The 16,182-nt window shown below is 37.1% G+C and overlaps 2 protein-coding genes and 1 long non-coding RNA gene across 6 annotated transcripts; all 3 read right to left on the reverse strand.

The window, feature by feature from the left end:
• Positions 1-2,187: 2,187 nt before the first annotated feature.
• On the reverse strand, positions 2,188-3,584 carry LOC144565928 (uncharacterized). Of its 2 annotated transcripts, none has more exons than XR_013515070.1 (3): positions 3,327-3,584; positions 2,820-2,958; positions 2,188-2,413 (listed from the first exon to the last, which is right to left on the reverse strand). It is a non-coding gene; the product is annotated as an uncharacterized LOC144565928 (long non-coding RNA). The 2 variants fall into 2 exon arrangements; XR_013515072.1 differs by having other exon boundaries at positions 2,820-2,969.
• Positions 3,585-5,674: 2,090 nt separating this feature from the next.
• On the reverse strand, positions 5,675-7,180 carry LOC144565935 (glucose and ribitol dehydrogenase-like). Its single transcript, XM_078315785.1, is given in 5 exon segments — positions 5,675-5,733; positions 5,841-6,199; positions 6,296-6,446; positions 6,449-6,644; positions 6,835-7,180. Coding segments are annotated over 5 exon segments (849 nt in total). The 5' UTR covers positions 6,955-7,180; the 3' UTR covers positions 5,675-5,710.
• A 564-nt stretch (positions 7,181-7,744) lies between these two features.
• Positions 7,745-16,097, reverse strand: EMB2777 (Sas10/U3 ribonucleoprotein (Utp) family protein). 3 transcript variants are annotated; one of them, XM_078305902.1, is made up of 17 exons: positions 15,740-16,097; positions 15,605-15,646; positions 15,443-15,489; positions 14,744-14,834; positions 13,699-13,853; positions 13,246-13,392; positions 12,917-13,038; positions 12,748-12,832; positions 12,352-12,531; positions 11,558-11,707; positions 11,402-11,473; positions 10,869-11,008; positions 10,681-10,789; positions 10,130-10,401; positions 8,846-8,915; positions 8,206-8,274; positions 7,745-8,125 (listed from the first exon to the last, which is right to left on the reverse strand). In XM_078305902.1, the coding sequence occupies exons 1-17, from the start codon at positions 15,873-15,875 to the stop codon at positions 8,000-8,002; spliced, it is 2,013 nt and encodes a 670-aa protein (XP_078162028.1). In that variant the 5' UTR covers positions 15,876-16,097; the 3' UTR covers positions 7,745-7,999. The 3 variants fall into 3 exon arrangements, 2 of the variants coding, with proteins under 2 accessions (XP_078162028.1, XP_078162035.1); XM_078305909.1 differs by having other exon boundaries at positions 10,681-10,786; positions 15,740-15,989; XR_013512618.1 differs by having other exon boundaries at positions 7,984-8,125; positions 8,206-8,296.
• Positions 16,098-16,182: the final 85 nt, after the last annotated feature.

The raw sequence follows: 16,182 nt of genomic DNA on the forward strand, positions 1-16,182 counted from the left end.
TGCATTGTTGAATTGTGTACATCATTTGCATAGCCCAATCAAATTAAACTTGAATTGATGTGACTTGAATGATTTGCATGCTGGTATGGTTATTAGTTGTGTCGGTCTATTATGATCTGATTTTGATTGAGAGTCACCACGAATTGATGATTGAGAATGTGTATGTGAGCGGATTTTTCGAAGTTGAGCCGTATGGCTGACTTGGATCCGACGAATTTGCAAGGTTGAGCTGTATAGCTGACTTTGAGCCCGGGATCCTTATAGCGCTTTAGGTGAACGGCCCTCAGTTTTCCCAGTACCGGTTGGGACGAGGGGTGAGTGATTGTATTGATATGTGGATTGAAATCGTGGGTGACAAGTGTTACGTCTGTGGCTCGGTGGCATTCTCCTACATGTTAATGCATTTGGACGGTTAATTGAATATTACGAACATTGGAATGATTCCAAAGAGGATTTTCTTTATATGACTTGAACCAGACCTTAATAAAACGGTTAAGCCAAGCGATTACAGATGAGTGTCAGATAAAGGGTCCAACTCGGTGGAACGTCTGTAGGTGTCAGTAACCCTACAGACGAGGGTTTGATAAAGGGTCCAGCTCGAATGAACATCTGTAGTTGCTACAAGCCCTAATGAGTCGAGTTAAGCCAAATACGTGTTTGTTTTGAAATTCACCTTGGAAATTCCATATACTGTGATTCGGTTTATTATTGTTGTCGAGCATATGCATTACTTTTATTATGAATATGTATTGGTTTGAACTGCTATTGTTTGGGTTTCATTTTTGAATATGGTGTTTGATTGCAAGTCCAATAATCTAACTGTGGCAAATTTGCACTGAGAATTTATTTTCACCCCCACCCTTCGGGTTATTTTACAGGTTCTGGTGCGACTGATTTCAGGGAGGCACGCGAGTAGTAGGCCTTTGGTAGTTACCTATATATGACCCTAGAGATATTTTTGTTGTATAGCTTTAGGGTAGGCCTTATGTATCTAGACGAGATACTTTTGATGTATTATATCCAGACCAGACTGTGTACTCGAAATTATATTTAGAAACTTGTTTTATATTATTTATTGCCTTGATTTTCTGATTGAATTGTTCATTACCTTATAAGCATACACGGTGTTGTATGCTTACGGTGGGGGTACTGTCGCGACCTGTGGCCGCGGAGTGTGACAGATAATAGCTAGTAATTGGAGGGAATTAAGTTGACACTTTGTTGAACATTTATCAGGTCTCTTATAACAAATAATTTTGAATTTGTTTAATATCGTGTATTGTCTTCCCTTGTACTAGGCAAATGAAATATTATCAAGCTTTGACATACGGCTGAGACAGTATGCTGTAAAGCAGTTGACCAAGGTGAGAATATGAATACCTGACTTGATTGAAATATATATTGTGGAAACAAATTTTAAGGTAAATTTCTCAAATAGATTAATATTTCTGTAAATGAATTAAAAATACCAGTCAGGGGTCCGACTAGTACGCGGAGTAGTGAAGGATGTGCAAGGATGTTACACCTATCTCAATACAGTATATATACTGTAGGGGGTGGGGGGAAATATTTTTGAATTTTGAATTTTTTTTTTAAATAAAAAAAAGGTACACGGGTATACAGGTACGGGTACACGGGCACAGGCACGACGGGCACGGGTATGGTCGGGTACGGATATGGTCAGTCCGGGTATGGTCGGGTATTTGCCCAAAAAATCGTGACCGGCCCGTTTTTTGCCCGTACCCGTGTACCCGTTTACCCGACCTATACTCGGACTCGGATACGGGTACCCCGGACATAGGGTACGAGCGAGCAGGGCAGGGGCTGCCATAGGCAGGCAAGATTAATACACTAGCTACAGCCAATTGTAAATATTTTTAGGGGAGTGCTATACTGAGGGCAACTATTTAGATTTTGAGAGCTAAGAGAATATTTTGTTTCTAAATACCTGATTTACCCCTACTCTTTAAATGGATGTCTTGATTAATGGATTCACTCTCTCTCTTAACCGATTAATAATAGGACTAACAAAGGAAAGTTCCTTTAAAAATAAAAATCCTTCAGTCCGTTCCGTGATTCTAAATCCCCAACAAAATGTTCAACTTACACACGATTATTTTGTTAGCATCGTTGATTCATCATACAAACAGGAAATTGCAACTAATTAAACAAAATTAAAGCACAACATATTTAGCTCCAAAAGCTAATCAAAGTTTGCACCTAAATAGGAAATTATCAGCAAGGGTGATTTAGTGTGCTAAATTATTTAGTGGACCCAGATTTAAAGAAAAAAGAATAAATTATGTCTCATTTGTGAGCAGTTATCTCTTTTATGATGTCTTCGGTAAGTGTATCCACATCATAATTTTTTTCAGATAAATTGACAAACTCCATCTTTGAGTTCATCAAGTACCTGAAAATGGCAGACAAACAGCATGAAATGTAAGAATATTGATTGAATAATCAACTTCAGAGAGCACAAAAACTTTGAAATAAATCTAAGTTGAAAAGACATGCAGTTCTGAAGTTCTGATTAAAAACTTTGAAATGATCTGCACCTAACTCAAACCCAACCAAAAAACAAATGATTAGTTTACCCAAAATTGAACCAACTAAAAAGGAAATGGAGCAGAAGATCCGAATGGACAACTCAAGACCTCAATTTGATGCAGAGCAATGATGACTAGAACAAAACGCAACAAATGAGAGAAATTGACTAGAACAGTCAAACCTTAAAGGACTAAAGAATGGTCAACAAGGTAACAATTTGTTCCCCTTACAACTGACATACTGTAAATAGATAGAGATAAAGCGCATACATGACAATAGAATGGTCGACAAAGTGATCAGTCTTGCTCAGCAGTCGTCATATAATAAACTCGGAATGCATCCGCAACTTGCCTTATCTCATCTGGCTTACCAGTTAACCAGTTAACCCTATCAATCTTGGACGAAACTCTGCAAAAGAACTATGCCAGATTAATTAACATAACATTGCATATAACATTTTGTGGTAAGACCCACTTGAATTTACAAATGCTCACAAATTACTACACGATCTCAATATAGTACCAACCCTATATTGTGCTGGTACAGTAACAGTCAGTTTCCACCAAAATCAAAATCTCGTAAGTGGCAATTTGGGCCTGATAATGGGATTTAGATATTCAGTACAAGTGCCAGTACGTACCTGGTATTCAGTCTGAGATAATCTAAAATTAGACAATTATTTGTAAAGGAAAAGATAAAAAAAATCAACGTGAACCGATATGTACTAGGATTCTAATTGAGAGCAATCAGCATAATGCAATAGAGCTTAGACGTACAGAGCGACGGAAGAGGGCGTAAGGGCTGCCGGCGGTGGCGGTGGCAATTTAATGGTGACAAGTCGAGTTGGAGAAGCCCTCTTCCTGAAATTTGAAGGTTGTAAATGTCCTATTGGTTAAACTGCAACATGAAATGATTTCTCACCTGTTATAGTGCATGAATCTCATGACTGAATGATACGAGCATTTGGTCTAACAAAATATTTCTTTGGTGACGTTGTTTTGACCTATCTATATAAATCAACATAAACGAAATCAATTACCAAGCTTTGAGCGAATTAAACAAAAAAAATTATCAAATGTAACAAAAGAAGGCGCTTTCTTCACCTTGAACGCTACATGGTGTTCGGTGTGTAGAGAAATAGGGATCGAAATGGGGAAGCACGGAGAGAGTGCGACCGCCTTCGCTCTTTTCCATTCGTTAGCGAAGTGGGAGAGAAAAATCAGACAGAGAGAGACGAGAAGTAACCAAACGGGTTTAATTGAACAACGATCCGTTAATCTAGCTAGCGATTTCTTTAAGGAGCAGGGGTAAATCGGAGATTTACAAGCAATAGCTCTCAAAATCTAAATAGTTGCCCTATATATAGCACTTTTTTATTCTTCAGAATAAATATTTAACGATTATTATTTTATTTACTGGTCCTCCATTATTATTTTTGGCAGTATGTGCGGGGATATTGCGGAGATGACTTTAGTTTTTGCACAAAAAAAACCCACAAGTGTCGAACCCCAGTCCCCTGCTACGTGGTTACACCAAAAGACACAAATTTGGTACCAAATTTATATAGTTTTATAATTCCATTTCCTTTTTTTTTAGTTTAATATATCTAAATAAATCATAAACTTAAGAGAAAATAATTAATTTTATTTTTAATTTATGTTATATTAGTGTGGTTAAAATATTATTTTGCAATATTTTTTATTTATTTTGCAATTTTTTTAATATTGGTATTCAATTTTAAAATATTAATTGTTGTCAAATTATTTTTTTAACAAATAATTATTTCTATTAAAATAAAAAAAGGAAAAAAGAATGCTAATATGCATCTTAATCTTAGTGGAGTGTCCAAAAGCATAGTAGACAAATACTAAATCTGACATAATACCAATGTCCCAAGACCCAAAAGCATAAGAATGATAATATAAAAACAATATATCGATGTATTTCTGCAAAAATATTAATCACACACCAATATTTTATAACCTGATTTATTTCGACTAGAGTTCAACAATTTTTATTATAAAAGCATCAATTTTCATTAAAAAAATATATATATGTTCATATCTTAAAAAAAAAAAGAAAAATGTGCACGGCCCAGAGGAATGGAGTGCGTATCCTCTGAGATATCTCAACTTTTGCGTGACCGACGTGTCCGGTGCCTATTCGGGGGTGATGTAGGGGTCAGTATTATGTGTGCTTTGAGATTTGTACAGAATGTAGTTAAACGGTTGGGATATTACATAAAGTCACGCAAAGTTTGAGATATCTCAGAGGATACGAATTCAGAGGGAAGTACATCTTCTAGGGATTCAAATCTGCTCCTTTTCTTAAAGAAAAAGAGCACCCTCCTATTCCTTCATCTAAACCGTTCAAAATTAATCTAATGGCTTCAATTATTTTTTTTTTGACATCAATATAATATATTAAAATAAATCAGATGTAATTGAAGTCGTACGATCGATTTTGAACAGTTCAGATGAAGGAATAGGAGGATGCTCTTTTCTTAAGAAAATGAGCAGATTTGAATCCTCTCTTCTAGAATCCGAACCTCTCGGTTTTGGATTTTCTGTGACTAGTGGTAGCTAGTGAGATAAATGTCTACCGAACTCTGAAATGTACTTCCCAAGTTCTTTTACAAAACAACAGTCATTAACTTCTGAAATGAACCCTAAACCAAGTTCTTTGAGATTCGTGCAGAATGTCTTTGAACGGTTGAGATCTCCCAAAAAACCCACGCAAAATATGAGATGATGCGAATTCGAAAAAGATAAGTTCCTTCAATTGTACCTCAATCCGTTTCTTCTCTTGTTTATTTTTCATTTTTATATTTTAAAAATAGAGCAAGGTTCAGCCCCTCCCTTGAATTGTAATCATACTACGTTCTCCCTATCTTTGAAAAATTATGCACCCAATCCGATTAGTTAATTAACAAACTATTTGATTTTTACATAAACTTAATTAGTACAAAGACGTACAGCACGCACGCAGTTGACAAATTAAGCTTAGATAGTGCATATATATAGGTATGATATGCTTAACTATATATATATGAAACACAACAGAGAGAGCTGACACACACAACATAAACAACAGTAACATGCTAATATTTCTTACAACCCCCCTATATATATATATTAAGGATGCATTTACATGTGTGGTCTCAACCGTTGATAATGACTCCACCTGTAATAAGCCGATAACATCACATAAGTACATAATTAACAATTAAAAAAATCAATAATGATTGGGATTTGGATATATAATTAATGGAAGGTAACATTAATAATTACCATTGGGATGGAGAACCTGGCCTGAGATATAAGAGGAGTCTGCATTGCTGGCTAAGAACACAAAGCCAGGAGCAATCTCACTAGGCTGCGCTGCTCGCTTCATCGGTACCTCCTTCCCAAAATTCTTAACCATTTCTTCCGACATGGATGCAGGGATGAGAGGGGTCCAGACAGGGCCCGGCGCCACCCCGTTAACTCTAATCCCCTTATCCACTAGCTGCAGAGCAAGTCCCCGGGTGAACGCCACGATGGCTCCCTTGGTTGAGGTGTAGTCCAGCAGCTTTGCATTTCCTTTGTACGCATTTATCGACGTCGTGTTGATGATGCTTCCTCCCTCTTTCATGTGCTTTATGGCATACCTGCATTCATTTGATTTCGGTTTTTCTTTCTCAGAAAGGAAGACCTAATTGCCCAATTCAAGGAAAAATGCAAAATCAAACTTCATGACGACGTACTTGGCCATGAAGAAGTAGGAGAAGATGTTGGTCCTGAAGACTCGCTCGAGCTGCTCCTCGGTGATGTCTTGGATGCTGGTCTGCACATACTGTTCCGCTGCGTTGTTGATGAGGATGTCGATCTGACCACCGTAAGCGTTCGCCACCTCAGGTCTGCCGGTATGGCCATGGGCTCCTTGCTGTTCCTCTGCTTTGCGATGTCCCGCAGAATGTTCAGCGTGTCGTTCGCATCCTTGTCCTCCTGTGACTTGAGGTACGTGAAGGCCACTGTGGCCCCTTCCTGTGAAAAGCAGTAGCACACAGCACGCCCGATGCCCGAGTCTCCCCCCGTCACGATAGCCACTTTGCCCTTCAACACAAGCACGCACACATATAGGTACGATACATGCCATGCTCATATATTATTAACTACCTACCTACCTTCCTAGTTAATTGTACATGAAATTCATAGAATGCATGGAAATGAAAATATTGATTTTGATCACTGCCATAGTGCCATGCCAAGGACACAACTAGTGCGAGGGAGATGGAGATGAGACCTGGAGCTTGTTAGCGGGTTTGTAATCTTGGTTGCCGGCTTGCGGGGTGGGGTCCATGACATGCTCCTTGCCGGGCTGGGTATCCTGGCGTTGCGGTGGAAATGCCTCCTGGGACGCCATTTCCTCTGATGCTAGTATTACAGCTGGTACCAAACAAATTAGTAATACGAGCAAATGAAAAAGGCAGTACTGATCTGTTTCTTCTGAGGTGGCAAATGCAATTGCAATTGCAATTTTAAGGGGCGACTTGGATTAAAAAGAGGAGATGGTTGTAGATGTAAGGAGCAAACAGAGGACAGCGGCAGACTAGGTAGACGTATAGTTCTACAAGAAATCATGAAAATTTTAAAATCTTACGTTTAAAAAGAAGATGAAAGACATTCCACTTATAGGGAGGCACAATTGCACAAACACTCCATTAATTGGCGCGTGGCATCAAGTGTGGCCACGTGGCAGAGTGGTCTTACGTATTAATAAGACACGTGTTGTGTTGTGTTGTGTTGTGCAGTGTCTTGCTAGCTTGTCTTTCTCACAAGTGCGCGCGGTACACACGTGCGAGCTTGCATGCGTGCCATTCTGGCTGGCTGTATTGTGCATACTTACCCTACCCGGGTCAGAGAATAGAGAATTAATAGAGGTATATGCAGAGGCAATAATAGTCATTATACAATAATTAATATCGATAATACATCCATCTAATTCCGGCAAGATTTCGGATGAAAAGGAAAGTGTTAGCTGGAGCTTGATGCAAGCCATTTACGAACGTCCAAAAATCGAAACAAATATTATAATCTATAATCAGATTAGAGGCAACGATGATGATCTGTAAAATTGCTTCTTTTTATTATTATTATCTTCACTTCACTGAAAGAGGAAGCAACTTAGTAGCTTACTCATCACAGTAGATGTATTATTTTGTAAATGGTGATTATGTACTCTGCATAATTAGGCAAAAATGTTTCAGCAGTACCTCATGGTTTAGTATTCGTACAATTCAATCATCAAGCGCCCCTTAACATGTAACAAATTATAGGCCAGACATAACAAAATTGCCTATATCCCCCCAACACTCAATTCAATACTGTATCCAACACCACATTTTTTTTTACGAGCCAAAAATTACATTAAATAATTATACGGATGCTCATCTTGTCCACCATTGAAACTAAAATCTAACACTGTGACTAACAGATGGATTAATCCCAGATGCCTCGCCCCCATAAGAACCAGATGGCCGCTTGATGTCACGCACTTGACCTTTGCGTCTCTGTTCCCACTTCTTGTGCTTTGCCTGATCAACCAACAAATAAATTAAGTACAATACACAATAGGGGCTGATTTACAGATAAAGGAGAGTATGATTAGTATTACCCTGTACTTCTTCCTAGGATTCTTCAAGTCCTTTTTCCTATGTCGAGTCAAACCCCTGTTCTTGTTCATCTGCAAGCAATTGCGCGAGTTACTATTTGCTCAGCAATGAGCACCATCCAGAAACATCAACAAATCTCAATTCTCAGATTATTTCTGTTGGGTCTAACATAACCAAGTAACTAAGGTGTCATCCTACATAGGGTTAATTCTTTAATTCTACAGGTTACATTGGTTTCAGGCGAAAAGGCTGTGCTCGTCCATAACAGAGGCTCGCCTGCTGGGGTGCTTAATGTAAAATTTCATAAGGTCATGTCAGGTGAAATCAACTCAAAAAATGGAAGTTCCTATGGGCCATTGTAAATCCAACCACAACCTAACATACCTGATCAGCCAAACTTTAATTTCACATGGTCGATTGTTGATGGACCTATCTAAAAAAATATAAAATTTTGGTCTCCAAGCACATTTTAATATGGAGAACATGTTGAGAGATTCGGATTTTGATCACAAAAACCGACTCGTTATAACCTAGGCTGAAAATCTAACATTATGACATTAGCCGGACTACACACACACATGCAAGGTGCATAATGTTAGGAAACCAATTCAGAAGAGACCGATTCAGATCAAGAAATCCTACCTGATAGGAGATCTGGCGTTTACCATCAGCTTGCTGTTCCTCTTCATCCATTGAAGGAACAATTTGTTTACTGCAACAAATATGACAAATAAATTCCCATAATTTATTTAATAAGGAATGTCAAAATGATAATGACTCTGCTTCAGAGCAAAAGAAAAATGGAATTAGGTTGTTGAGGTGGAAGTTAAAGGGTACTACATTTGTCAATAGAGGATAGGAACGTTGCATCCACCTAAAAGCAGAACACATAATTTGGCTCTACAAAATCGGAAGTTGCAAGGGTACTACATATATATAATAACCTGCTGATGTTCGGTCCTTTAGGCCTGCAGATGAATTGTTTGCTTCTATAGATAGTGTGTCTGTGTGTGTGTGTGTGTGTGTAGGTTGGCTAATATCAAAACGTTTGTTCCAGAGCCATGGTGCAACCAATTGGTTTTCCGATTTTCAAAGTTCAAACGGTCGATCCAAACCATTAGATGTGATCTCTATATTGAAATGTCCTTGGGGACCAAATTTTACATTTTTTGTAACCTTTTTACTATTTATTAAGCCAGTTTTAAAATCACTGATTTTAATAAACATTGAAAAATTTATGGATCATTGGAAACAACGATTTTAAAACTGGCTTAATAAATAGTAAAAAAATTCCAAAAAATGCAAAATTTGGTATCCAAGCACATTTTATTATAGATTGAATGTTGAATGGTTTGGATCAACTATTTGGACTTTGAAAATGTAAAAACCAAAGCGTTTGTTCCATGGCCTTGAAACAAACGTTTTGATATTAGCCAACCTATGTATAAATATATATATATATATAGAGAGAGAGAGTAAGGCTACCATACATTGCAATGTATAGCCTTCTTTGAGCATTGGACCATAAATCACCGGATTTAAAGTCCAAATAACCGATCCAAACCGTTCATCTTGTTCTCCATATTAATATATGTTTGGAGACCAAATTTTATATTTTTTGGATTTTTGTTACTATTTATTAAGCCACTTTGAAAGTTGCTGATCCAACGGTGCCTTTTGATTTTACTGTTACCATTGGATCAGCGATTTTCAAAGTGGCTTAATAAATAGTACAAAAATTCCAAAAAATATAAAATTTGGTCTCCAAGCACATCTTAATATGGAGAACAAGATGAACCGTTTGGATCGGTTATTTGGACTTTGAATCCGGTGATTTATAGTCCAATGCACAAAGATGGCTATGCATTGCAATGTATGGTAGCCTTACGAGAGAGAGAGAGAGAGAGAGGAGTAAAAAAAAATTACGCTGCATTTAGTTGCTGTCTGGTGATAAGCTTCTCAGTATGCTTCCTCTTGGCCTCCTTGTAAAATTCATCCTCTGATGCATCATCATCTGGCACATCATCATCTGACACATCATCATGCTCCTCATCATCATTGTTGATGTTATTATCATGATCACCATCTTCGTCGTTGTCATTGTCGGCACCAATTCTTCCAAGTACGCGAAGCTCGTGCTTCCTTCTCCGTTCCCCGATGTCATCTCTCTTGGGCAGATCATCATCACCAGAGGCCAACTAGCACATGCATGTAACAATAAACAATAAAACAAATGCCTTAAATTATTTATAGCATAAAAAATCATGGACCCTTGATGATTAGGTCCCATGCACACCACATTATGGCATAGCTCCACTTGAAAATATTAAAAATCTCTTATTTTCTGCAACTACTTGTTTTGCTTGTATAAACAAATAACACAGTTAATATTTCAAGAAGTCATCTGCAGCAATCAGATCGTGATATAAAAAAGGAAGAAAAAGAAGATAGTTTTCTTATTTGTAATCTTCACATACCTTAACCTTTTTACCTTTGTTAAGGACCATATGTGATAACTTGCTCTTGCTGCTGCTCTTATCATTTTGTACCTCATCATCAAAGTCATCTCTAATCACATTACTCCTACTGAGACATCAACACGAGAATATGAGAAAAAAATCAAATAAAAAATATACAAAAGACATGAAATTCAGTTTGGATGTACCCATCAGTAGGCTTTGTGCTCAATGAATTCTTCAGCTTGGTTTTTGCACCACAATTGTATAAACCTTTTTCTCTTAACTTGGCCTCGAGATTGGCTCTTATCTTCAGCATCTCTAAGCTTTGCAAACCTATTTTATCATCCTGATGCATGATCCATCAGCACCATCAGCTTCATTACTCAATGCAAACCAAGCAATTGTAATACCAGACACTAATATTATGACGGGTCTATAGTTCTTTCAGAACAGTGACTGACTAGGCTTTTTCTGGAGACCAATAAGAACCGCGCGCGCGTGCTGACTGTACAAACTATTAGCCAACAACTACTCGAAAAACCAAACCACAAATTTCCACAAAAATTGAAACTCGGTTCGCTTATTTGTGCTTGGATTTTCTAACTAACATCATCAGCTTACCGTGGCTTAGTTTGTCACAGAACACGATAAAAGCCACGGAAATCATACCAAGTACTGGTAATGATGAGCTATATCCTCGATACAAAGTACAATATGAACTCAGAAAGGATATAAGAACCTGGTCCTTTTGCTTAGCATTCTGTTGCGTAGTCTCTTTAACAGGCTTTTGATTGTTGATTATATCCTCCAGCTGCATCATTATCTCAGTTATTTAGTAAACATATAGATGTTCACAAAAATAAATCACATTGTAAAAGGAGGGAGGCATATTTACCACAAGTACTTCATCCCTGGAAACCATCTTAAAATGTTTTTCTTGCTCCTGGGTGACTTGTGCACCAGCCATCTTATAGGAATCAGCTTTTTTGGCAGGATCAGCAGTCTGCTCTGTTGGGGAAGGTAATCTCTCTTCAATTTCTTTAAACTGTGCAGTGATAAAAACAGTTTTAGAGTTTACAATAAACATGTGCGGTAATATCCTTGAATACAGCTGCAACAACAAATGTAAATATCCTAGTTCAGCCATGATGTTCAGTTTGAAAAAGAAGAAGTCAGTACTCCCTAAACAACTAACCAGGGTACCATACAGAAACTTTGTAAAACATGAATATCCATATTAAATTCAGAAAGTTACTAACAAATATATGATAGAATCATAGAATATATGTGATGATAACGTACCTCGTAAGAAAATTTAACAATGTACATAGCATCACAGTTTGTAGTTCAAAACTAAAATTTTGATGATTATGCAAATCATACGGCCGACTAATTGGAAAACAGGCAACAATTTGTCTCAGAGGCCAATTTGTTGTTCATTGTTTATTATTATGCAGCTGATTAATTGGAAAACAGCCCACTATTCTTGAAGGCATATTGGTCATCTAGAACCACAATGCCTTCCATATACAGTATACGTGATGGTATGACCTCCAAATCCAACTATTCAGCTAACAAATCGGCCATCGGAATGATTCTTTTACACAATTGTTTCATGTTTTCTTGGAAGTTTTAAATCTGTCATTTTGTGTCATATACACAGAGAACTGGATGAAAGAGGGAGAAAACCTTTTTTAGCATGTTCTTAATTTCAACAAGGCGGCCAATGACAGGGTGATCCCGGACTGCAAGGCCCTCTGATTTGAGGAGGAGATAGAAGCTGATTGCTTGACAGTACATCAGCAACAGTGCCTCTTTTGCTTCTAACTGTTTCATCCCAGCCTTTCCTGTATCCACCCCAGGATCCACCTTTGAAAAAGTCAACAAAAAGAAAACTATCAACACAACAGCTCAACAATATATCTCTAGAACCCGGTCAAGAAAAATAATAAACAACAAAAACTATTAGAAAACAAACACTAATATCAGAGAGAAGAGAGGCTGGTTAACATTTGAATCCTGCGGATGCGGATGCAGATGCAAAAACATAACTAAATGAACCAATGGTAAAAGTAGATGTTTTACCTTGGCATCAACTGCCTTAACATCTTTGAGTTGATCAACAGCCTCATTAAGTTCAGATAGTAAACCAAATAGCTCAGGAGCAGAACTATGAGAATAAAAATTATATGAGTCATAAAAATCCATCAAACCCAATATGGGAAGCATGAGGTAGTGCAAAAACATATATTACCTAAATACAACATCCATTTGCTCCTCCTTAGACAAGGCTCCAATATCCTTCTTGATCTCCTCATAGCTGGCATCAAGTGTCCTTCTCCTTTTCCCTTTCGATTTGTCATCTTGTAAACCATCCTATGAAAGAGAAATTTCCAATTAATACGCCTTAGTGCAGCATTGTATATCATCAACATTAAGAATTTCATTCATGCTTTTATGCTTTTCTAAACAATTTCATAACCAGAAATGATTTCCAGTTATTATTTTGTAATAACTGGTTCAGTTAGTGTACCCACCACCTGATACTAAATCAGAAAAAAGAACTGTTTAGGAACTAATCACCTGGTTCTGCTTGTCAGAATCACTTTCATCTTCATCACTATCTCGCAACCCGAGATCTGCCATTGAAAGAGATTTTGCCTTCTCCCTTTGGATTCGCAACACCTCAGCCTCCTCTTCTTGCGGTAACTCTTCATCACTTGACTGAATCTTTAATAACAACAAAACAAAGTAATCTACATGAATATATCGTGGTGCGAACACACACAGAACTTTGGGGAACAGTATTCTAACAGCATGAAACTGCTAGGTTGTTAAAACATGTCATTTGGTGGAATGACAGAAAATCAGTTGTTACTGTTATTCAACTTGCATGCTAGAAGCATCAACAATCTACCCTAGATAATGTGTGATAAGAAATAATGTATCTGACAAGCAATAAGGCTAACATAGTATCTAAAAAGCAAGCCAATCCTAATATTGCAGAAAATAATTTCTCAATGGAAGTAAACCAACCTCAAAATCTGCATTATCCGCATTATAATAGATATTTTTTCTTCCACCCCAAGACTTCTTATTTGTTTCTTCTTCATCTTTTTTATCTTCATCCTCATCCATTTCATCTTCACCTCCTCCAAACTTTTGCTTCAAGTATTTTGCCTGTCTTGCAACTAAGGATAGAAATGTTGTGTTATAAACTAATAATTCAGGTTTTATCTTATTTGGCCACTAGAGCAAACAGAGGCAAATGACTCGAGGAATTTGATCAAAAGATGATCTACAGAATAAAATAGCTAAGATGCTGAACAAGCACAGCAATCCACTAATTGTAGAGCTAGAAGAGACTAGGTGTTCGCAAACTTTTAAAAAGCGTTTAACAGACTTTAATGGTAGGGTGGTCATATAACGGTTTACATTTTAGTGGGATAAAGCAGCAGTTAAATCTTGATACTGGCATTTCTATAAAATCTATTTTTTTTCTATTTACAAAGTCAAAATTGTACATCTCTGTGTTTACCGATAATAAGCAATAACATTTACAACAAAACACAATATAAATTCTAACAAACTAATGCAGTAAAACTAGAACTTAAATACTAGAAGTGCTCAGTTCTTAAATCAAAATAGTACTTAAATTTTTTAAAATTACAAGATCTCAAATTTAATAGTTTAATACTACATAACAAAAGAAATATGTTTTTTTTTTTAATTATCAATTTCATCAATTTAGGCCCATTAAAACTATGGAATGAACTTGATTCATCAATTTAATTGATACTGGGATTCATCACTGTGTAAGCCGGAATTCACTAGTTCAATTGCCCAAAATACATCAAGTCCCTTTTTTTTCCAAATAATTATCACCAAAGGGTACAAAATGCATTTAATTCCTTTTTTTTTTTTTAATAATTCTCTTTGAAAGTTCAATTCGGCAATTGATTGGATGTCCAGATAATTTCTACATGTTGTAAATTTGTAATGAAAATACTATCAAGCATTTTTGAAGATGCATAAGAGTTAAAGGTTAGCAATGAGAAAAGCACATCAATCAATTTCTTACTCTTAGCAGCAAAGCCTCTGAGCGGAGTATCATCTTTGTCAGCATCATCAGAATCATTATCCTCGTCTTGGCTTTCCTCACTATCATCTTCCTGTTAATTAAAAGATGTAATCATCATTGATGTTCATATAAAAATGAAAAAAAAAAAAGTAGCCACAATTTCTTTCTGGAACTCTACAGGGCAAAGTTCTTTGTTGAGACAAATTATCATATGAAGGTTTTTTTAGCTGCCTAAATTAGACAAAAAAAATGTGATGATGAAGACAACCACATCATGTACTACGAGTAGAATTTGGTGTTTATTTTTTAAGTCACTGTGTAAGCCAGAATTCACTAGTTCTGGTGCACCCGTAGGCTATCATTTTGGCATTTTCAAAGAGTTTACTATTTTGAGAAATAAACCTGATTGTTCTCCAACAACCCCAATTAAGTGATATTAATCTAAAGTTTACATCAAGTAGCCATACTTAGGCAATGAAGCAACTAGGGATCAGCAATACTCAATTTAGTGTAAATTCACCAAAAATAGTCGGCGCTTACTCTCAGATATGCAGTTAATCAGAAGAGATGGCAAAGAAAACAGATGAACAAATGAATGCAGTTTCTTTCTTAGAGATTATAATTGAAAGCCTAGCATGTGTTAAAGGAAAAGTGTCCATGGAAATCTGTGTAAGAGTAAGAATAACCGGGTCCACAAACCTGTAAATCAAAGACAGGCTGCTCCATATCCTCATCGTCTGATTCCCCTGTGCGCGTGCAAAATAGAATAAATATTCAGAAGTAGTTATTTGTATGTTTAAAAGAAGTGAAGATAGGAAAAAATTGGTGGTAATGAATGGTGATGATAAAAGAAAAAAACACCTTGAGTGACATCAAGAGGAATTACATCCCGCTGCTTGTGAACTGTTAATTAAGATGAACAGGAGAATTAAGTTAACGATGCAAAAATAAAAGGAGAAGGAAAAGTAAAAGGAAAAGGAAGAGAAGAAGACAGACAGGCATCAATATCATCATCGTCGTCTTCCCAGAGCGTGTCGTCGTCGGTCCTCTTGGATTTGGATTTGAATTGGGATTGGGATTGGGAGTTAATAGCAGAGGAGGAATGCCTCCTCTTCGATCCTCCCCTGCCCATACTCAAATCTTAGAGAAGAAGTGCTAGGTAAGGTAGCTACACTAACAGCTCGCTGGAGTCAAGGCGAGAGACCAAGAAGAGGAGAGGAGAGAGAACAAACAAATTCAGTCGCGAGTCGCGACAGACAAGGAACGAACGGGGTTTAGGGTTCTACCAGACGGGCTGGGCTAGATTAAAAGCACCTTTGGTCCATAAACTGGAGATCATTGTAATCCAGCCCATGAACTGTGGGAAAAAGAAATAAGAACTTTGGATAAAGCCCAAGCCCATGGGCCATGGTAGACGCTAGACATTACGGCATCGCCAA

Source organism: Carex rostrata, chromosome 1 (genome assembly GCF_964058835.1).
Source record: "Carex rostrata chromosome 1, lpCarRost1.2, whole genome shotgun sequence".
Lineage (NCBI taxonomy): Eukaryota > Viridiplantae > Streptophyta > Magnoliopsida > Poales > Cyperaceae > Carex > Carex rostrata.